The sequence below is a fragment of the Urocitellus parryii genome, chromosome 2 (assembly GCF_045843805.1).
Source record: "Urocitellus parryii isolate mUroPar1 chromosome 2, mUroPar1.hap1, whole genome shotgun sequence".
Classification (NCBI taxonomy): Eukaryota; Metazoa; Chordata; class Mammalia; order Rodentia; family Sciuridae; genus Urocitellus; species Urocitellus parryii.
Window position 1 is genome coordinate 93630237 of NC_135532.1, and position 24850 is coordinate 93655086.

General features: G+C 33.6%; 1 protein-coding gene across 1 annotated transcript in view; it reads left to right on the forward strand.

Annotated features, from left to right (window-relative positions):
* Positions 1–24850, forward strand: part of Dock3 (dedicator of cytokinesis 3) — a 656066-nt gene that overhangs the window by 276766 nt on the left and 354450 nt on the right. Inside the window, exon 5 of the mRNA XM_077793451.1 lies at positions 12169–12265. Within this exon, the coding sequence (XP_077649577.1) occupies positions 12169–12265 (97 nt within the window). The remainder of the gene's footprint in view (positions 1–12168; positions 12266–24850) is intronic.

Here is a 24850-nt window from a genome sequence, read left to right on the forward strand (position 1 = left end):
AAGGCAAGAGATTGAGAACTCATAAAGGAAGTTGCCAGGTGACCTAACGGTTACCTATTATGTGCCTGGACATAATGTGTGACTGAAGCAGGTGCAAAGAAAATTTGACTAGGGTAATAGGCCCCAGATATTAAGGAGAGAGACCTCCCTTTGTTTCTGATGCCCCACAAGAGCTATTGGAAAGCTGTTAATAATAGCCACTTAGAGAGTGTCTATACTGGATAATTTACATCTGATTTCCATATTGATCTTAATTACAAATGAATGTGAAACCTGTGGAGTATTGGACCTTACATGCTAAAAGTTAAATTTATGGGAGGCCTCTGAGATCTAGGCTTTCAGCAGAGATGAGCATGTCCCCAGCAACAGGACATATGGATGAAATCCCAAATATCCACTGGCAGAATTCCAAAGGTCCGCCAAGACTAAATCCCAACTATTGGGTCTTCCAGTTTAGAACTCTGAATACACCTACTACAAAATACACAATTTGTATATTACCAGTCTATCCCACCCTATACTGAGAGCTACTGCCATGGGCTTTGGCAATGACTGGCAACTTGGTGAGGAATACAGAAACATTGCACTTAACAACCCCAAGTTATTGACTTAGGATTACAGAGCCTAAAAATAAATTCAAAGAATTAAAATACATCCTTGCCAGCTTTTAAAACATTTTTTATTTTGTTTATTTATTATTTGTTCTTTTTAGATATACATGACAGTAGAGTATATTTTGACATACATACATGGAGTATAACATTCTAATTAGGATCCCATTCTTGTGAATATACATGATGTAGATTTACACTGTTTGTGTAAATGAACACAGGAATTACGTTGGATTCATTCTATTCTCTTTCCTATCCCCTCTCTTCTCTTCTTTCTCTTTGTCTAATCCAGTGAGCTTCTATTCTTTCCTCCCGCTTCTTATTGTGTCCACATATTGAAGAGAACATTTGGCCTTTGTTTTTGGGGGGTTCTGGCTTAGCATGAAACTTAGCATGATAGTCTCCAATTCCATCCATTACTAGCAAATGCCATAATTTTATTCTTGTTTATGGCTGAGTAATGTTCCAATATATACCACATTTTCTTTATCTATTATTCTGTTGAAGGGTACCTACATTGGTTCCATAGCTTAGGTATTGTGAATTGAGCTGCCATAAACATTGATGTGGCTATGTCACTGGAATATACTGATTTTCAATTCTTTGGGAATATACTGAGGAGTGGGATAACTTGAGTCAAATGGTGGTTTCCATTTCAAGTTTTCTGAGGAATCTCCATATAGCTTTCTAGACTGGTTGCACCAATATGTAGTCCCACCAGCAATGTATGAGTGTTCCTTTCCCCCCACATCCTCGCCAACACTTATTGTTGCTGTGTTCTTGATAATTGCCATTCTGACTAGAATGAGATGTAATATCAGTTTAGTTTTAATTTGCATTTCTCTAATTGTCGCAACACATGACTAAATCAGTCAGGGTCACTTCAGGTTAACTGGGCTGGCACGAAATAATCACACAAAAAGAAAACACCTTTTTCTTTGGGTCCTGTGATGGCTCCTCTGACTCAACTCCCACAAAGGGGGCAAGGCATACAAAAAAAGACAAGGAAGCAAGCCTGGAACGGTTTTATTTGGGGGGGCTTTTCAAAAGAGCTTTCCATCCATATAAGGCAGAGGGGTAATGTTACAAGGGACAGCCCACTCCCATTGGGTAACTCCCACTCCCAAAGCTGTGCTCCTCTGATGAGCAGAGATGGGCAACCCACCTGCTTCCTGGTCAGGGAAGCCAGTCCCCACATTTCTGGCACTCAAAGCTAGGGGACACTCAGCTTCTATGTAGTGGCTCTCTACATCTAATTGCTAGAGATGATGAATATTTTTTTATATATTTGTTGACCATTTGTATTTCTTCTTCTATTAAATGTCTCTTCAGTTCCTTTGCCTGTTTATTGATTTTTTTTGTGTGTTAAGTTTTTTGAGGTTAAATAAGTATGGAATTTCCTCCTTATTCTATCATATCCAACCTCCTGAGTCCCTGATCTGCTTTGAATGCCCAGTATTAATTCCCAACAAAGCCCCCCATTTTTCCACTCACCATATAGAGAAGCTGCCTAACCAATTTTTTGACTTTGGAAAGCTGCCTCCTCTATTCTGCCATCTTGAATGTCATACCATTATTTCTTATTTTTTCACTTTTTGATAATAGCATATTAACAGGTGTGAGGTGATAATAAGTATAGTAAGTCATTCTGAATTTTTCTTAGGATTTTATCATTGGCTTATTTAATCTGAAAATATCAGTATGATTTATTTAAGGAAACTACAGTAAATTAAACCATATTTATTTCAAAATCCTTGGATGCTTGTGATGATAGGAAAAAATGTGTCACTTTTTACTCTTTTTTAAATTAGTTTTTATTGTGTTTCCTTTCTGCTTAGTGATTTTGAACACCTTTACATACACCTGTTTGCCATACAGTCTCTTTTCTGAGAAAAATCTGTGTACTTTTTAAATGAGTTATTTATTTACTAAGTTTGTTTTTTTTTGCTATTAAATTGTAGGAATTTCTTATGTATTTTGATTAACCCTTTATTGGATATATGATTTGCAAATATTTTCTCCCATTCTGATATGCCTTTTCATTTTCCATTTCTTGTTGTGCAAAAGCTTGTTAGCTTTATATGGCCTGCTTATTTGTCTTTTCTTTGTTACCTGTGCTATGGTAGCAAACGCAGAAAACCACTCCAAGACCAGTATTAGAGAGCTTTCCCCTTATGTGTTCTTACAGGAGTTTTAGAGTTTCAGGTCTTTTGTTGAGTCCTTAATCAACATTTTTAGTTGAATTTTGACTATGTTGTAAGAAAACATCCCTTTTATTGAACATGCACTTTTTCACAACATTATTTATCGAAGAGACTATCCTTTCTTCATAGCACATTCTTGGCATCTCTGTTCTGGGTTTTCTATTTTATTCTAGTGGTGCATTTGTCTACTTTTATGACAATGCTGTGCTGGTTTGATTACTATTGCTTCGTAATATTGTTTGAAGTCAGGAAGTGTGATGCCTCCAGATTTTTTATTTCTCAAGATTGCTTTGGCTACTTAGGATATTTTTGGCTCCAGTTGAATTTCGTGTTTTTTTCCTATTTCTATGAAAAATGCCATTGGAATTTTTAAAATGATTTTATTAAATCTGTAGACTGCTTTGAATAGTGTGGAATTTTAAGAATATTACTTCTTCAGGAAGATCTTTGAGCAAGGGCTATCTTTCTGCTTCTGTTTTCATTTCATTCAACACAGTTTTATACTTTTAAGTGTATAGATCTTTTACCTTCTTGGCTAAATTCATGCCTAAGGATTTTATTCATTTTGATGTTATTATAAATGGGATTTAAAATTTTTCCTTTCAGTGTAGTTAAATGTTAATGTATAGAAGTGCTACTGGTTTTTATATGTTGGATTTTTGTCTCCTGCAACTCTACTAAATCTTCAGGGTTTTATACATTTAAGATGATGTTATCTGCTATCTTACTTCCTTTCAGATTTGGATACATTTTATTTTTTTCTGTTGCCTACTCTGGCTAGGACCTCCAGTAATATATTGGGTAGAAGTAGTGGAACAGTTTTGTCTTGTTCTTAATCTTAGAGGAAAAGCTTGCAGCTTTTCACCATTGAGTAAAATGTTAGCTATGAGCTTGTTGTATGGACAACATATTATCTAGGGGAACATTCCTTCTGTACCTGTTCTGCTGAATTTTTGTTATAATCATGAAAGGATATTGAATTTTGTTTCATTTTTTAGCATTTTGAGAATGATCATGTAATCTTTGTTTTTTTAGTATATTGATATATTACATTTATTGCTTTGCCTATGTTGAACCATCCTTATATTCATGGTTAAATCCCATGTGATTATTGGTATGATCTTCTTAATGTGCTACTGAATTTAAATTTGCTAGTATTTTGTTGAGAATTTTTGCATCTATATTCATCAGGGAAATGGGCCTGCAGTTTTCTTCTTTCCTGGCTTTTGTATCAGGGTAATTCTGACCTTGTAAAATTAATTTGGAAACTTTTCTTGCCTCTTCAATTTTTAGAAGAATTTGAGAAGAATTGGCATTAATTTCTCTCTAAATGACTAATATAATTCATCAGTGAAGTCATCAGTCTTAGGCTTTTCTTGGTGGGTGATTTTTTTTATTGCCAATTCAAACTCCTTTCTTTTTTAATTGGTTCTCTTTAGTTATACATGGCAATAGGATTCATTTTGACATAGTTTTAAAAACATAGAATATAATTTGCTCTAATTCAGCCCCCAGTATTTCCCCTTTCCCTCTCCTCCTTCCTCCCCCTGTTTCCTTCCCTATTCTCTACTAATCTTTCTGCTAGTTACACTTATGTTTTTATTTTTTTATACTTAGTTTCTGGTATATATACATGATTGAGAGAATACCCTTCTCCTGTCCCTGTCCCTCCCTCTTAGTTCCCTTTATCTAGTTCATTGATCATTGTGTTTTCAAATGATCAGTGGAATCCCCCTTCTCCTTTTGTCTCTTCTGCTCCTCCTCCACCTCCTTATTTTGGATTAGCTTCCACATATCAGAGAAAATATTTGACTTTTGACTTTCCTGAGTCTGACTTATTTCACTTAGCATGATAGACTCCAGTTCCATCCATGTACTAACAAAAGCCATAATTTCATTCTTTTTAATGACAGAGTAGAACTCCATTGTATGTGTTTGTGTGTGTGTGTGTGTGTGTGTGTAATTGTGATATACATATTTCTTAATACATTCATCAACTGATGGGCATCTGTGTTGAATCCATAATTTAGTCTTTGATCCATTTCAATTTGAGTTTTGTGCAGGGTGAGAGACAGGATATAATTCATTTTTCTATATACAACTATCCAGTTTCCCCAACACCATTTGTTAAAAAAGCTATCTTTTCCAAGATACGTTTGGTGCATTTGTCAAATATCAAATGGCTATAGGCTTGTGGATCGTCAGTCTTCAAATCTATTCTAGTGCCAATATCATTCTGTTTTTGTTACTACAGCTCTGAAGAATAATTTCAGATCCTGTATTTTGATGCCTCCTGCTTGACTTGCTCAGTATTGCTTTGTCTATTCTCTTACTCTTAGAAATGAATTTAAGAATTGTTTTTTTTCTAATTCTGTAAAGAATTTCATTGGAATTTTGATGGAGATTGCATTAAATCTGTATATTGCTTTTGATAGTGTGGCCATTTTGACAATATTAATTCTGCCTATCCAAGAACATGGGGAGTCTTTCCATCTTCTAAGGTCTCTTTCAATTTCTTTATTAAGTGTTCTGTAATTTTCATTGTAGAGCTCTTTTACCTCCTTGGTTAGATTCCCAAGTATTTAATCTTTTTGAAGTTATGGTAAATGGGATGGTTTTCCTGATTTCTTTCTTGACTGAATTATTGTTGGAGTATAGGAAAGCTATTGATTTATGGGTGTTGATCTTGGATCCTGTTACTTCATTAAATTCATTTATAAGTTCTGGAAGTCTTCTGGTAGAGTTTTAAAAAGCTTCTAGCTATAGGATCATATTATTGGCAGTTTCATTTCTCCTTTTCCTGTTTGTATCCCTTTGATATCCTTTCTTGACTGATTGGATTAGCTAATATTTTGAGGACTATATTTAATGGGAATGGTGAGAGTGGACAGCCTTGTCTTGTTCCTGAATTTAGTGGAAATGCTTTTAGTTTTTCTCTATTGTTGGCTTTGGATTTGCCAAAATGATGCTTATGATGTTGAGATAAGTTCCTTCAATCCCTGGGTTCTCCAGCATTTTCAATATGAATGGGTAATGGATTTTGTCAAAAGATTTTCTGGTATCTATTGAGATGACGGTGTGATTTTTGTCCTTAATTCTTTTAAAGTGATGAATTACAATTACTAATTTGCATATGTTGAACCATCCTCATATTCCTGGAATGAAGCCCACTTGATCATCATGTAATATCTCTTTGATGTGTTTTTGATTGGGTTTTGCTGATATTTTATTTTATTTAACATTGTCTTTCTCCACAAAAGGGAGACTTTGCAACTATACAAGAGCAATATAAATATATAGGGGGAAAATCAATAACACAACAGTTTCACAAAGAAAAAAGAAACGCGAGCAGTATGAAAAGAAAGAGAAAGAAAGGACCACAAGCAATGCAGGTCAACTCAACTTTAGAAGAGGTAATATCTGCAGCAGATGGAATGTCAGATAAAGAATTCAGGATATATATGCTTCAGATGATCTGAAGTCTCAAGGAAGACATTAGACAGCAAAATCAGACAATGAAAGATCACTTTGACAATGAATTACATAAACAAATCCAAGAAGCAAAAGATCAACTATACAGGGAGATAGAGGTTATAAAAAACAAACAGAAATCCTAGAAATGCAGGAAGCAATAAACCAAATTAAAAACTCAAATGAGAGTACTACCAGCAGAGTAGAAAACTAAGAAGATAAAACATCAGACAATGAAGACAAAGTATTTCAACTTGAAAAAAACATAGACAACTCAGCAAGACTGTTAAGAAACCATGAGCAGAACATCCAAGAAATACGGGATAACATAAAGAAATCAAACTTAAGAGTTATTGGGATACAGGAAGGTATAGAGGTCCAAACCAACGGAATGAGCAATCTCTTCAATGAAATAATACAAGAAAAGTTCCCAGACTTGAAGAATGAAACAGAATCCCAAATCCGAGAAGCCTACAGGATGCCGAATGTGCAAGATCATAAGAGATCCACACCTAGACACATTATAATGAAGATGCCCAACATACAGAATAAGGAGAGAATTTTAAAAGCTACAAGAGAATGTAAGCAGATTACATTTAGGGGTAAACCAATCAGGATAACAGCTGATCTTTCAACACAGACTCTGAAAGCTAGAAGATCCTGGAACAACATATTTCACTCCCTGAAAGAAATGGGTTTCAACCAAGAATTGTGTATTCAGTGAAATTAAGCTTCAGGATGGAAGATGAAATTAAAACCTTCCATGATAAACAAAAGTTAAAAGAATTTGCAGCTAGAAAACCATCTCTTTAAAACATCCTCAGCAAAACATTACAGGAAGAGGAAATGGAAAATAACAATGAAAACCAACAGTGGGAGGTAGTACAGTAAAGGGAAAAAATAATCAAAGAGGAAAAACAAATCATGTTAAGTAACATAAGTAAACAAATATGGCTGGAAGTACAAACCATATCTCAATAGTAACCCTAAATGTTAATGGCTTAAACTCACCAATCAAGAGACACAGGCTAGTATAATGGATCAAAAAAAAAAAAAAAGATCCAACAATATGCTGCCTACAGGAGACGCATTTGATAGGAAAAGACATACATAGACCGAAGGTGAAAGGTTGGGAAAAATCATATCACTCATGTGGACCTCGTAAACAGTGCTGAGGTTTGAACCCAGGACCTCACACATACCAGCCAAGCACTCTACCACTGAGACATAACTCCAGCCCAAATTAGAACAAATTTTTAAAAGGAAAAAAAATACAGACACACACACACACACACACACACACACACATCCAAAATTTTGGTGAAGACTGAAGGTACTTTCTTCACTGAGGCAGTCAAAATATTTAACTGGAATGAGTAATCTTTTTTATGTCTAATAGTCCTTCTAATTTTTTATAAGTTATATACTACTAGAATATAGTTGGAGAATGTTAACCCTTTTCTGGTTTTGTGTTTCTCTGTGAGATACCTGTTGGAATTGCCTAAGATTAAAGCTGTTTGATAGAATCCTGATATCCTTCTCACCAATATGAGGTGGGATAGGTTTAAGACATATAGTCTGCATATAGTTTGCATTTTGATCCCCCAGACCAGTTTAGTGTACTTCCCAGGGTACCATTTCTGCAGTGTTGTGTGAAGGGAGTTTTTAGTAGGTGACACTGAGTTGTAGTTCGGCCTCAGGTCTGATTTGGCTTTGTTGAGTGGAGTGTTCTTTGGGTAGACTAGGTTGACCCACCCCTAGGACTAGTGATCAGACATTAGCTGATCACTTCATGGGTCTGGTTCTCAGGTGCCTCCCAAGAAATCCAGTCATGGGGCAGGAGGGCTGATTCTCCACTCACTGCTGCCCAGGAGTACAGCCTTCCCAATGTTAGTTTCTCAATGTAGTTGTCCACTGCCCACTCAGACCCCTGGCCAGCTTCAGCTTGTCAGATGAGCCTCCAGACATAAAGGCTTCTCTTTCCTCTTCTGACTCAAATCCCTCTGGGTTTAGGCTACTCTGTGACTGTTTCTCTCATGTTCAGTGAGCCACTACCTGGGTCCCTCCACAGGCACCTGCTGAGATATTGTGGTGGTGTGTTTCTTATCTCCCAAGTCCCACATATGCCATTGGGGGCATGCCCCAAGATGGCTCCCCCCCTTAGCTCTTGTAGGCCAGTTGATACAGAGCATGATTGTTAAACTATCTGGGTATGGTTTTTAAGGACCCACTTGCAGTGCAACCCCTTGGGTCAGATAAGTTTAGGCAGTGTTTTTGATCTGAGGTTTCTCTGCACCAAGACATTGCCAAGACACAGCTTGGAATGTGACTTCCTTTATTCTCCCTCACTTTATCTGTGGTGAATCCACTTCAGTGGCCACTGGCAGTGGGCTTTCTTCTTTATTTAAATCATATCCAAATTTCTGAGTCTCTAAGCCACTTTTAGTGCACGATATTACATTTTAGTGAAATTCTTCTTTTATCCACCTTGCTCAGAAGCTGAACACTCATTGTCTCACCCCACGGTGCAACTTGGAATGCAGCTGTTCTCTATTCCACCATATTCTTTCTCTACCCCCATTCCTAGTTTTTTGAGGAATCTTTGTACTGCTTTCCTGAGTGGTTGCATTAATTTGTCCCCCACCCCCAGCAATGCCAACACTTATTATTACTTGTATTCTTGGTGACTGCCATTCTGATTGGAGTGAGATGAAATCTCACTATAGTTTTGATTTTCATTTTTATGATTGTTTCAATCTCTTTTCTTGTTATTGGTCTCCTTATTGATTACTTTTTGAAGTTGTATGCTTTGATTTTTTTTCTGTTCACCTGTGTATCTTGTAGAAAGTTTTTCTTTGTTGTTATCATCAGGTTTGTATAAAACTAAAACTGATAAAAATTTTGATGAAAAATAATACTCTGCCCACCCACACTCTATTTTTGATGTCAAAATTTATCTTTTTGTTGTATATAAATTAACAAATTATTGTAGCTATAATTATTTTCAAGACTTTTCTATTTTAATTCCTGTAAGTGATTTACACATCACCATTATAGAGTTTTCTGGGTTTGACTAGAGTTTTAGAGTATTCTTATTAACATATTTTATACTTTTATATGTTTCCATGTCGCTGATTAGCATTCTTTTATTTTATCTTTAAGTACTCCCTTTGGCATTTCTTACAAGGCAGTTTATTAATGAACTTTTGTTCAGCTTTTGTTCAGCTTTTCTGGACAAGGTATTATTGATTGATATGTGCTTTTCTTTTAGTTCCTTGACTTTATCAACCCAATTTCGACCAACAATATTTTTACTCAGAAGTTTGAGGCCAGGCTTTAACGGGATAGGTATGTAGCTCAGTGGAAGAGCACACCTGGGTTCAACCCCTGAACCACAAAAGATAAAAAAAAAAATGCACTCACACTCCCAATCTGTACAGCAGTGCTTGTGGAGCTGACCTGAAAGAGGTGGGAAGGCTCTTGTAACATTTGTGTCACATTTGTGTACATAAGGCTTGTGTACCACTGAGCCAGTTGTGGAAGGGATTCATGAGTGGTACATCAAAAGCAACTTGTTAGTAGGCTTTTTGATAGTCTTTCTTCTCTGTTCACAGCCTCCCTCAAATACTAAGATAAATTAATCACTTCAGTATTCTGAGTGTGGTGAGAAAGAAGTGGGCCTCTTGGGTAGTATCTCACATGGGTAGTGGAAATGGGTACTCACTTAACTGTGTTTCACTTTTTTTTAAGAGGACTTTTTTTAGTTGTAGTTGGACATAATACCTTTATTATTTATTTTTTTATGTGGTGCTGAGAATCAAACCCATTGTCTCACATGTGCAAGGCACAACCCCAGCCCCACTGTGTTTCATTTTTAACTGTGGGAGAAATTATGGGCTGAGAGTTTCTCTTGGCACTGAGCTGACACCTTAAGGGAGGGGTGATTCAGATGAAGTAAAACATTTTTTCCACCCTTTTTAGTGTATTTATTCTTGGATTTTTTTCTTGCTCCAGCAGGTTGAAACTTCTCCCCTGGAATTTTATTCATAGGTAGCTGTCAAATCAATGTTTTTCCTGGTGGAGGACAATAGAAAACACCTATTTTGCCATCTTGCTAATGTCACCTTTGTAACATTTTTGCTCCCAACAAACCCTTGATAAAAGTTTTTACTTTATTTTTTATTTTTTTTTAAATTTTAACATTTATTTTTTAGTTTTCGGCGCACACAACATCTTTGTTTGTATGTGGTGCTGAGGATCAATCCCGGATCGCACGCATGCCAGGCAAGCGCGCTACCGCTTGAGCCACATCCCCAGCCCCAAAAGTTTTTACTTTAGATGGCTTTTAAATTTGATGGATACTAATAGAGCTGGAGTATTAATCCAAGGTAATTTTTATCATCTGAAATAAATTATACAAAACAAAATAAAACTTAAAACATATTTATTTGCACTCAGTATAATGCACTGAGTCATTTTTGAACATTTCAGTGCTTTGTTAGCTGTCTTCCTTTAGGAAGAAATGATACTTAATGCTAATTTTGTGAAATACATTTTCCTGTGCTTTTTCTGGCTAACAAATCAGAATGTGAATTCCAGTAACCTCATGACATCATAAATGAACTCTATAGTCCAAGAAAATATTTTAATGTCCCTCAAAATTGGTGTCGTTGTTATAAAATATTATCAAGTTCTACTCCTTCTTTCAATAACTTTTCATATATATTACTTATGTTAAAATCTGAAAACTTTATTCTCTTTCAAAAAGTCCCTATGAGAGTAGACCCCAACTATATCATCCTTTTTCTCATCTTGAATATATGATATTATTTTCCAACTCAGCATTTTTTGGTATATTTTTCCCCTTTTCTTATGATACCATATCTGATTTTCTACTACACACTTTTTCTTGTCAAGCTTTTTTTTTTTTCTTCTTCCATTGTTTTGGTCCTTAACACTTTTTCGGAGAGGAAGGAGTTCATGGATTTTCTCATCTTAAATTGTGTTCCCAAGATGAAATCTCTCATTGTAATCTTTTCAGTTCCTTCTTAGATTTATCATTGTCCCTATCTATTTTCTTATTATTTATCACTCTGATTCTTTATCGAGACCAACCGGTCTCTGAAGAAAGGAACTCTTTCCTTTTTGTTCACCAATAAATCCTTGATCATTTGCATAGGGATTGGCATCATAGAGGATATTGCTTATGAGGTGGTTTGAGAGAACCAAAGCACCTTTCTATTCCTTGGTCACAATTCCTCTATCAGATGTAGCATTCTTTCTTGACGCTTATTTCTAAGAAAACACAACACCAACATAATAGAATACTTATAATTTTTTAAAAAGAATCTATTGTCTTCCATGCCTTTCAGATCTTTTGAAAGCCCCCCAATTTGCATGAAAGAAAAATTTTAAAGGGCACAATTTTTTAAAAGTAAAAATCTTAAGCAAGGCTTTGGCAATGTTATGGTTTTTGTTGACTAAAAATAGTTTAATGCTTAAAGTTCATGCCAAAAACCATGTCTTATATTTCCCATCATGTAAAACCATAAGTATGGGATCCTAGGTATAATAAGTTATACTCCATGTATGTGTGTCAAGTAAAATCTATTGTCATGTATATCTAAAAAGAACAAATTAAAAAAAGGAAAATGGAAAATAACTACAAATTATGTAGTAAAAATCCAAATGGTTTTATGTTAATTCAGCTCAGTTATACCATTGCAGAGTATCACTGCAAAAGGTCTTTAATCAATTAGATGTACTTATTTTCCTATTTGCAATAATTTAAAATTTGAATTAAGCATATTGAAAAATGCAGCAGATATATTCTAAGATTTTATCAAAAATAATGTCTCTGTATATTGTGGCTATGATTCTAGGCAGTATGAAACTGTGGTTCCACTCGAAGATTCCATTGTGACTGAGGTTACAGCAACTCTTCAAGAATGGGCCAGTCTGTGGAAACAACTATATGTTGTAAGTATTTGTTTATAGTTTACTGTAGCATTAAAATTCTTTTGTACCAAGTAAAGATATATTCTAACCTAACCCAATCTACTGTTTGAAATTTTTTAATATTTTCAGATGTATATTCCTAATATTAAACAAAACATAGTAGACTAGGTTTTTCCAACCTGAAGAGAACATATTCATATGTCTGTAATCTCTCTACCCTACTTTAGTCACTAGAATGTAATTTTCATACCATTAAGAATCTTAGCTATCTTATGGATTTCTGTGTGCTATATGCTTTTATAAAAATGAATAAACAATGCATGAGAAGAGTTTAACTTTTATTCTTTGTGATCCTAATAGTGACTCATGACAAGGGAATTGTATGTAGTAATATCTTACAACTACTAAGCCTAGACGATATACCATATGTAACATTTTGGTAGGCTAACAATTATTTGGAAATATAAAAGAAATGAAATAAAGACCAAGTATTATAAAAATCCTCTATGAACTTAAGAGAGTTGAAGATGGTAAAATATCAAATTATAATATCTGCACTAAAAATAAGCAACAGTATTTGAGTTCTGGATGAGATAGCCATTTACATTCCACTTAAGGTCTTGCTGGGTTCTATATATGATGCAGTACACATATTCCAATTTAGTCCTTTCACTAGCATCTAGGCAAACTACCTACCAGAAAACTTCAAAAATTAGGGAAAAGAAGGTAGACAGGCTAGGCACACTGAAAGCATAATTCACAAAAGAACAGCTTTATAAAATGGACTTATAAAGACTACCATCTTTTGCTCTCTGAATGACCCTGTTAAGAGGATGAAAAGATAAGACTATAGACTGGAAGAAAATATCTATAAGTCACATATTCCTCAAAAGGCTTATATCTAGAACATATAAAGAAGTCCCTAAACTGAATTATAATAAAGTAATTTGGTTAGAAAATGAGCAAATGACTTGAATAGATATTTCATTAAGGAGGATACAGACTAGCCAGTAAGCATGTGAAAAAGATTTCCATGTGGTTACTCAGTTATTCATTAAATGTATTTATTATAGTAATACAAATGAATATTACAATGCTAATGTTCTATTTAAAATATAAATGTTAGCACTTTTCTTTGTAAATTCAAGTCTAATCAGTAATTAACAACTTCTTGAGTTCGTATGATTCTTAAATCATAATAATTATATAAATAGGAACTATACTCATTTTACTAATATACTCTTTAATTTTTCTTTACTATTCAAGAAAATAAATCAAACAGATATGATTAATAGGGGATAGATCTTTGATGGAGAGTAATATAATTCATATAATTCTTACTTAAACTCATTAAAAACAGTAAGATTGATAAGATATTAATTTCATATTGATGATAATAGTATTACTATTACCGTCATGTGGTATTTAATGATGGGGAAAATTCTGAGAAATGCTTCATTAGGTGATTTTACTGTTGTGCAGACATCACAGAGTGCTTATGCAAACTAAGATGGCTTATGTGGGCCACCATTATATATGTAGTCTGTTGTTAACTGAAACACATGAATGTAATTAACATATGCTTACTTTGTGCCCTTTTGTCATACTTTACATTCATTATTTTGTTTTAATTGTCATCACAATTATTATCCTTTTCAGATTACAGATTGGAAACTGAAAATTAAAAAGGATAAGGAATATATCCAAAGTCATATAAGCAGTGAGTGTACATCAAGAACCCAAACCTGGGTTCATTAAACTACAGGGCTTTAATAAAGGCATTATTTTATGTTTTGGATTATTCTTTTGATATCTCACATTTAGTTTTAGTAGCTGCCTATTACTGTCTTATGATAGGAAATTGATTATCTGTAAGTGGCATTCTTTACCCTAGATAGAAATAATGCCTCTTTAAGCAGATATTTTTTTCTTTTTCAAGTAAGAATACACAGTCTGAGTTTAGTATGGCAGGTCTACAGTTATCAATGACTCAAGCTCATTGATTCTCAATACAGGAGATAAAAATACACATACACATACACACACACACACACACACACCCACACACCAGAGAAAAGAGCTTTTTCAACAAATGGAGCTGGAAAATTGAACATCAACCTGTAAAAGATTGAAACTAGATCCCCATCTCTTACCCTATACAAAGTTCAACTGAAAATAGAATGAAGACCCCAGTGTAAGACCTGAAATTACTAGAAGAAAATGTAAGAGAAACACTTCAGATACTGGTATAGGCAGTGATTTCCTGAATGGGATTCTAGTCGTTCAGTAATCATTAACAAGAATTGCCTAATGAGATTATATCAAATTAAAACACTTCTTTACAGTAAAGAAAGAAGAGTGTAGAGATAGCCTAGAAATGGGAGAAAATCTATGCCAGTTATTCATCTGACCAAGAATTAATGTCCAGAATATATAAAAAACTTGAAACATAACACCAAAAGAATAAGTGATCCAATCAGTAAATGGAAAATGAACTGAAGAGACATTTCTCAAAAAGAAGTACAGATATTCAACAAATATATGAAAAATGTTCCTTATCATTAGTCATTAGGGAAATGCAAATCAGAACTACAATGGCCACAATTAGAAAGACCATTACCAAGAAAACAAAATTAGCAAATATTGGCAAAGATTCAGGGGAAAAGGAACCCTCATACACTCTTGGTAGGAATGTAAACTAATATAGCCACAATAGAAAACAGTATTGAGGTTCCTTAAAAAACTAAACCAGAATTGCCATATGATCATGCTATGCCACTAATAGGTATATATCTGAAGGCAGCAAAGCCTTCATACAGTAGAGATACCTGCATGCACATGTTTATCATGCTACTATTCATTATAGCCTATAAAATCAGCCTAGATACTCATCAGTGTATAAAGGGATTAAGAAAATGTAGAATATATACACAATTATTATTTAGCAATAAAGAAAAATGAAATTATGTTAATGCAGGAGAATGTTTGTAACTGAAGATCATCATGTTAAACAAAATAAGCCAGCTCAGAAAAACAAATATCATATTTCTTTCATATGTAGAATCTTTAACAATAATAACATGAAAGTAGAAGAGAAACTTTTAGGAAAGGGAAAATAGGGGAGGATGGATATGGTCAAAATTCATCATATGCATGTATGGAAATTGTCACAATGAAACCCATTTACTATGCAATTAATATATATTAGTAGTTAAATACATTTAAAAAACAAGCACTTGGGCTTATTTTGTCCTCCTTCTTTTTGTCCTCTTTATTGTACTTCAGCCTGTTTGTCCCAGATGGCTAATACTATATAGCATATCAATAGTCTGGCTTGTAGGATGAAAGAAAGGAAAAAAAAAAGGAATCTGCCTTTTTTTTTAAAAAAAAAGAATACTTCTTAAAAGTTGTGGAAAACATTCCCTGCTTACTGCATATTAGTTAAAATTGAAATCACAAAGTAATCTATAGATTAAACAGTCTGAGAACTGGTCTTTATTCCAAATGACCATATATTAGCCAAATATCATGGTTTCTACTATTATGGAAAAAAAGGAAAATGAATAATGAGGAATCACCTACAAGAACACCATAGTGATGATGGCTCTTGTTTCCATATAAAGCTCTAATGAACTTCCTTTGCTAAATCTGTTTAAGAAATAGTGGAATTCAACAGCCTATTGAATATTTTATTTATATGGAACAATGAATTTTAGGTAAAACATAGAAAAGTGATAATGGTATTGTATTGTTAATAATCATTAGATTCACCTAAGCTTTCCTTTAAATTTTTTTCACAATTTGATATGCATTTGTGAGGATAAATATATGTGCATAAAAGTTAAAATGGTACCAACATGATATCTTCTGTTATAGTAGATAACATTAAAAAATGTTTTGGACAAATCAGAGCTGCTATTTGATGTAATAGTTTTGAAAATTTAACCTTTGAAAAATCTTCTAGGTGTGCATTCACACCTGATACACTTGTTTTTCCAGACATGGAAAAGGCGGATACCATTGTTTTTCCAGACATGGTGGGGATGGGGATGGACATGAAAGTGGGAGATAATTGAAAAGAAGATGGTTTCAAACAATAATTTTTATACTGTTTCTCAGAATTTTTTTGTATGTATGTGGTCTTGGGGATTAAGCCCAGGGACATACTACCACTGAGCTCTATCCCCAGCCCTTTTATAAATTTTGATATATGGTTAGCCAAGTCTGACTCCAAACTTGTGATCCTGTTGCCTCAGCCTCCTGATTCACTGGGATTATAGGCAAGTGCCATAAAGCCAGCTAAAAGAAGTTTGAAATTGCTAATATGTCTAGATATTTTTCAGTTTTATGAATAAGATCTTGTTGCTTTTCTTTCATTTCAACAGCAGTGTTGCTTGTTAGTTTTAGCCTACTGTTTATATGACTAACGTCAAATGATTTTTTTCATTCTGTTATGCACATGGGAAGTCAGATACATAGCCAACTAGATTTTAAAAAAGTGAATTCATTCTAGTGTTTAATTCTAGTAAAAAGTCATAACTCTTAAGCAGGTTTTCAAACTTCATGGGGCAGAATACAAAAAAACTACCAAGCAGGCACAGTTTAAATGAGTTACTATAAGACTTAATCAAAATAAACAGAAGTCATATTCAAATTTGTCTTTCTACTGGACTAGAAGAATCTGTTATATTACTAAAATTAGGCAGGAAACTCAACAGTTCTCCCTTTGTTTTCCCTACTTAATTCCAAACCTCATAGTTGTTTCTTAATCTAAGTTTACTAAGAGGCAGTTAATTACCTGGCTATCAGCAAGAAGAAGTACTAATGCTTAACCAGAATGAATCTAGCCAATAGCTTCTCAATACTAATTTGTCTGACTTTGAAAACAAAAGGAAAATATAAATAAATGATAAATGGTAAAGTATGAGAAATAAGTCTTAAGTATATGACTATAAAGATGGATTTCTTTCTATAGAAAGAATGTAAGGAGAGAAATGAATTACAGTAGATGGGGTAGAGAGAGAAGATGGGAGGGGAGGGGAGGGGGGATAGTAGAGGATAGGAAAGGTAGCAGAATACAACAGTTACTAATATGGCATTATGTAAAAATGTGGATGTGTAACCGATGTGATTCTGCAATCTTTGTAATGTTTGGAATAACCAATAAAAAAAATCATAAAATTTGGGGCTGGGGTTGTGGCTCAGCAGTATAGCGCTTGCCTTGCACTGGGTTCGATACTGAGCACCACATAAAAATAAAGAAATAAACAATAAAAAAGACATGCACATATGTATTACCTGACATATGGCACTAAGTAGCAATCGTAGGGGCCAGTGTAAAACACACAGGATGTGAAGTAGCAGTTGTCATTCCCTTGGTTGCTGTAGTTTTCCTTAACCTTACCTTTCATCTTATTGGCCTTATTAAGTGGTCACTCTTCAAAGGGAATCTTTCAATTTCTTTTGAATAAACACTAGTCAGAGCTGCCCCTCCCTGCTCTAGCCAAACTTTACCCCTGAGTACACCTGCATATGTGATACCATAATGTAAAAACAGTGGGAAAGAAGAGAATCTAACTCAACAGCAGCCTAAGTTTCAACCTAGGAGAGTCAAGAGCAGCACTAAGTGAGCTGCATCAAAAAAAAAAAAGAATGTATAAAAATTAGTAAGAAAACCAGTGAAGACCCCAATACATAATCAGTAAAGACAAAAATAAGCCATTTTCAAACACTAGACTAGGGAAATGAACACTCGTAACTAATGATCAAAAGAGATGTAAATGAATTCAATGAGATAATAATTTTCCTTTCAATTAACAGATAAAATGGAAATTATCTTCTGCTATCGAAATCTATTGATGGATACCTTCATTCTTTGCTGCTGGATATAAAGTTTTGTTAGCACAATTGGAAAAAAACCTTAAAATTTTTCAGATTCTAGTAATTCTAATCCTGAGAATTTTAAGAGGATGTAAATATAGTATGGGGTGAGTCTATTCCATAAGTATGTCCATTGCAGCATAATTTAGTAGCAAAAATAAGTTTACTAATTGTTCCAATTATGGTCCATTTAAGACTGATGAGTTATTGTTTTCATGTAAAAAGCCATTAAAATTTAAATGTTATGCAATAAAGTGAAGGTGTATGTACAAATAATATGTAAAGTATGATCTTATCTGTATTCTGAAAACATGTTTGGAAATAGATGAGGAATATGTACCAAAATATTAGTGGCAATTACCTTAGCATTAATTTCTTCTATTTTCAAATTTTTCAGTTGTAAATATTTATTGTTTTAATGGTTAGGAAAAATAAAATGGTACTTTCACTTACAAAATAAGCACAACAACTGATAATGTGAAATAATACTACCAATATTGTCATTAAGTAGTGTCTACAAGAGCTTAAAAAGGATTATGCTACTTAATTTGCTATGTTTCATGCTTATCACATTGTTAGAAATCATTTATTAGATTCTTTTTTGGGGGGGGTATACTCCCATACCTTTTTATTTTTTGAGACAGAGTCTTGCTAAGTTGCTTAGGGACTTGCTAAATTGCTAAGGCTGGCTTTGAGCTTGTGATCCTTCTGCCTTAACCTCCAAAGCCACTGGGATTACAGGCATACACTATTGCACCTGGCCACATTGATTAAATTCTAATGTAGTTTTTGTGGAATAGAAAAGAGCTTTGGACTTGAACTTGAATCCAAGTCTGCCATCTTCAATGTTAGGCTTGGTATTAGATCTTAGTTTTTTTGTGCCATGATTAGGTATTGTAAGCCCACTTCAAAGAGGTCTTAAAATGAAATAATATATAATTCAAGTAGTCTATAGATATTAATTGCACCATCCTCTTTTTGATATACATTATATTTCTGTGTGTATACACGTTTGGCATCTATTTCCTAATAATAGAGTGATAGTAGATTCATCACTCAAGCTTCTCTGTATATAGAAATAAATAGTCATAATGAAGTGGATTTTATTTGTATAATGGGGTGTTTGGATAAGAAAATATTCATGTGTGTGTACACACAATAAACACACACTGATACATGTAAAATACATACATGCACATTTGAAAAAAACCCCATCCTTCCAAAGTGGTTAATACAATAATCTCCCTATAGATGGTGGAATGAGATAGACATCATTACTCTTAGGTACATGTATGATTGCATGAATGGCGCAACTCTACATTGTGTACAACCAGAGAGTTGAAATGTTGCGCTCCATTTGTGTGTGATGCTTTGAAATGCATTCTGCTGTCATGTACAACTAAGTTGAACAAATAGAAAAAAATAACCTCCCTAATCAGTAATTTTATTTTGACAGGAAAAAAATTACCTGAGAACTATCAGTTGTGGAAAATGGTGACATTATTATGTATTCCTATCTAAACTAGATTGTGGGACTGGGGTTGTGGTTCAGTGGTAGAGTGCTTGCCCTGGGTTTGATCCTCAGCACCACATGTGAATAAACAAATAAAAAAAAGGTATGTGTCCATTTACAACTAAAAAAATATTTAAAAACTAGATTGTATAATTTTAAATAGATATTTATGCTCCAAATACTTTTTGAAGCTGAAAGCTCATTAGAAATCACAAATATGTTATCTTTTTCCTTTTGCCAAAATAAAATTGAGGCCAGTCATTAACGTAGCTATGAAAGGAATTTGTTTTCCAGAATTAGTATTATTATTCATTTTATGCATGATCACAACCTATTCAGAGTTTATAAACTACTTCCACTTACCACCTTCATGCAAGATACGTTATCTTAGTATAGCATTTGTGACTAACATTAGGTCAGTTTATTGAAAAATGCAAATATCTGTTCACTAAAAGCTATAAAAAAGAAATTAAAGAACATCCAAATAAATGGGGAGAGATAACATGTTAGCAGAATGGAAAACTCAAATATTGTTAAGATGTCACTTCTCTCCAAACTTGATATACAGTGTCAACTTAATACCAATCAGAACTTTAACAAACATTTTTTGAGTAGAAATTATTAAATCTATTCTAAAATATATTTTAAAAATCATTTTTAATATTTGTTTTAGTTGTTGGTGGACACAATAACCTTTATTTTATTTTTATGTGGTGCTAAGGATTGAACCCAGTGCCTCCCTCACAAGTGCTAGGCAAGCGCTTGGCAAGTGCTCTACCACTTAGTCACAACCCCAGCCCCTTAAATACATTTAAATGACTAGAATATTCAGTGCATACTTTCTGAAAAACAAAGTTGGATATCTTTGGATATGATATCAACATTTACTAGAATGTATATATGTACTAATCAAGACAGTATAGTATTGATAAAAGGTTAGGGATATAAATCAGTAGAACAGAATAGAAAAAATTCAGATAAATTTAATTAATTTTTCACAAGGTGACAAGGCATTTGGGGGGAAAAGGGAAGCCTTTTTAATAAATGAGAATAGTGGATATTATATATGAAGGAAAAAATGAACCAAATATAAAATTTAATGATAAAAATCTGACAGAAAAATCTAAGCATCCTTGGGACTGGCTAGATTTCTAAGGTCATTAGAAACCATAAAAATAAAAGTAACATAAAAATAAAAGTTGGGAACTCCATCAAAATGAAAAACTTTCTTTCTTTGGAACATAGTGTAATGAAGAGAAAAATAAGCCCAGAGTAGGAGACAATACTTAATTTACTTATATCTTGACAAAGGAGTCACATCAAGAAAAAGAACTTTCAAAACTCAGTAATGAGATAACCCAACAAAGGATTTGAATAGACAGTCACAGACAAAGAAATGAATAGCTATTGAAAATATAATCAGCATTAATAATTATCAGGGAAATGCAAATTAAAGACAGTATCTAGTATAGACAATGATGTACAGCAGATGAAACTTTCCTCTGTTGCTAATGAGAAAGTAAAATAGTGCAACCATTTTAGAACACAGGCATTCTTACACAATTAAATATGCAATTACCCAAGGTATTTATCTCAGGAATATGAAAACATTTATTGATATAGAAACTTATACAACTGTTTGTGGCTTTCTGCATAAAAGCCCAATCTGGAAATAGTTCAAATATCCATGAATAGAAGAATAATCAAATTTTGCTGTATCTGTATAAAAAAATAATAAACAGTAATGAAATTAACCACTGATAGATGCAACAAGATTGATGGATCTTAAAAATGTTCTAAATAAAAGAAATCAGACACAAAGAGTACATATTTTATGAATCAAAATTAATACATTCTTGAACAAGAAAAAGTATATTTATGAAAAAAATCAATGGTTTTCTGGGACCAGAAGTAGATCTGGGAACTGACTATAAATAGACAAAAACTTTTGAAGAGTAAGGAAAATGTTGTATGTCTTTTTGATGACAGTTATACAGCATATACATTTCGCAAAACTCTGAATTGTACTCAGAATTTGATAGATTTGTGTGTAGATCAAACCTCAAAAAAGGTTATATCTCTTTAAGACCCCATCAAAATACTCTATTTTGAGAAATATAGCTTTCAAGCAAACAGTATAGATGTGTGAATTGATCAGCTCTATTAATTAACATTTCAATTTATTCAGTTAATGCCATCAATTAAGAAACAACCGGATACAGTTTGGGTGAGGGGACTCTTTTCCTTAGAATATTTGTATATCACATTAAAAATATTAAATATTCATATTATCGGTACAAATTTTGAGTTTAATTGTTTTTATTCTACCTTTGGGGGATCATGAATTGTCCTGTTGCTCATTTGTGTATCTTTATCTGGTTGAAAACCAATTTGATGTATTTTCTTCTGAATGAGCACTCATTTTCCTTGTTTTACATTTATTACATTTATTGTTTTACATTATTTACATTTATTATTTTATTACACATAAACAAGTTAATATATATTTCATATGTACAGTTAAATAATAATGATACCGAAAACAGTCCTTCTTTTCATCTTAAAGATGGTTCCAAAATCCCTTCTTGCCACACACAGACTTAATGACTGTTATGAATTTTGTGTTAATTTACCTCCTCTGTGTCTTAAACTATATGTAATCCTAAATTCTATACATTTGTATGTTTTAGAGATAAAATTACCATCTAGATATATTTATATTAGTCTGTCTATAGCTTTTAATCTTTTATTATTTTTTTCTCTCAATAATTTTTACAAATTTACTCATGTTGCCAGATTGAGTGGCTACTCACTTTTGTGATCACGTAGTATTTCATTGTAATGATTATATTTGTCCACTCTGTTATTGCTGTGCTGTTAATTCTAATTTATCCATTTCACTGTTGGTTAATATTAATTCCAGTTTTGCCCATTCCCAGAGTAAGATTGATTTATAACTCCAATTTATCCAATGGCCTTTGTCAAATTTTGTTATCAAGGTTACACTGACCTCATTAAACAACTCAGGGAAACCAAGAATACTATAACCTATAAGAATGTACTTCAGAAAACAAGAAGAAACAAAGACCTTCCAAGATTAGCAGAAACTGAGGGAATTCATGACAGCAATACTGGCCTTACAAAAGATGCTTAAGGGAGTTCTACATCCAGAAGCAAAAAAAGAAAAGGAAAAATATTATCCTAAAAGCATGTGAAAGGTCAATTCCCTTTTTGAAGAGAAAAAAAATGGAAATAGAAAATAATTAAACATCAATACAGTGCAACATTAAACCACAAAGATGAACAAAAGAGAAAAAAGAATAAAAACTATTCAAAACAATTAGAAGAAAAATTTTAAACAACAGGAACCATTTCCCTATAAATAATAAGCATAAATGTAAATGGACTAAATTATCCAGTTAAAACATACAGACTAACTGAATGGATTAAAAAACAAAACCCCACAATATGCTAACTAAAAGAAACTTACATTATGAGAAAACATGTAGAGAAACTGAAAGTGAAAGAATGGAAAATGGTGTTCCAAGCAAATTGAAACCTAAAGTGAGTAGTAATATCTATATTATGACAAAATATATTTTAAGACAAAAACTGTAAGAAGAAACAAAGATGTTCACATTATAATGATCAGGGGATCAATTCAACAAAAATATGGTATAGTAAATCTATATGCACCTACTGTTGAGCACTCTGTTTAATAAAACAAACCCTATTATAATTAAAGGGGTAGACAGACTGCAATGTCATAATACTGGATGACTTCAGTATTCCACTTTCATCAGTGGACAGATGATCCAGCAAAATATTCAACAAAGAAACATCAAACTATGGTGTAGATCAAATGAAATTCAACATTTATATAGCATTCTATTAAACAGCTGCAGAAGACAGGTTTTTTTTCATTTTTTAAAAAAATCAGCACACGAAACTTTCTCTAGAAAGAACCAAATATTAGGCCACAAAACAAATTTTAACAAATTCAGAAAACCAAAATCATATTCTGTATTTTTTTTCTTTTTTTTTTTTTATTGGTCGTTCATAACATTACATAGTTCTTAATACATCATATTACATGGTTTGATTCACGTGGATTACGAACTCCCGCTTTTACCCCGTATACAAATTGCTGTATCACATCAGTTTCCCTTCCATTGATTGACATATTGCCTTTCTAGTGTCTGATGTATTCTGCTGTCTGTCCTATTGTCTACTATCCCCCCTCCCCTCCCCTCCCCTCCCCTCCCCTTTTCTCTCTCTACCCCTTCTACTGTAAATCATGTCTTCCATTTGTATTCTCTTGACTTACCCCTCCTTACCTCTTATATGACATTTTGTATAACCCTGAGGATCGCCTTCCATTTCCATGCAATTTCCCTTCTCACTCCCTTTCCCTCCCACCTCTCATCCCTGTTTACTGTAAATATTCTTCTCAAGCTCTTCGTCCCTACCCTGTCCTTGTTTACACCCCTTATATCAAAGGAGTCATTTGGTATTTGTTTTTTAAAGATTGACTAGCTTCACTTAGCATAATCTGCTCTAATGCCATCCATTTCCCTCCAAATTCTATAATTTTGTCATTTTTTAATGCAGAGTAATACTCCATAGTGTATAAATGCCACATTTTTTTTATCCATTCATCTATTGAAGGGCATCTAGGCTGGTTCCACAGTCTTGCTATCGTGAATTGAGCTGCTATGAACATCGATGTAGCAGTGTCCCTGTAGCATGCTCTTGTTAGGGCTTTAGGGAATAGACCGAGAAGGGGAATAGCTGGGTCAAATGGTGGTTCCATTCCCAGCTTTCCGAGAAATCTCCATACTGCTTTCCAAATTGGCTGGACCAATTTGCAGTCCCACCAGCAATGAACAAGAGTGCCCTTTTCCCCGCATCCTCTCCAGCACTTATTGTTGTTTGACTTCCTAATGGCTGCCAGTCTTACTGGAGTGAGATGGTATCTTAGGGTAGTTTTGATTTGCATTTCTCTGACTGCTAGCCATGGTGAGCATTTTTTCATGTACTTGTTGATTGATTGTATGTCCTCCTCTGAGAAGTGTCTGTTCAGGTCCTTGGCCCATTTATTGATTGGGTTATTTGTTATCTTATTGTCTAATTTTTTGAGTTCTTTGTATATTCTGGTTATTAGGGCTCTATCTGAAGTGTGTGGAGTAAAGATTTGTTCCCAGGATGTAGGC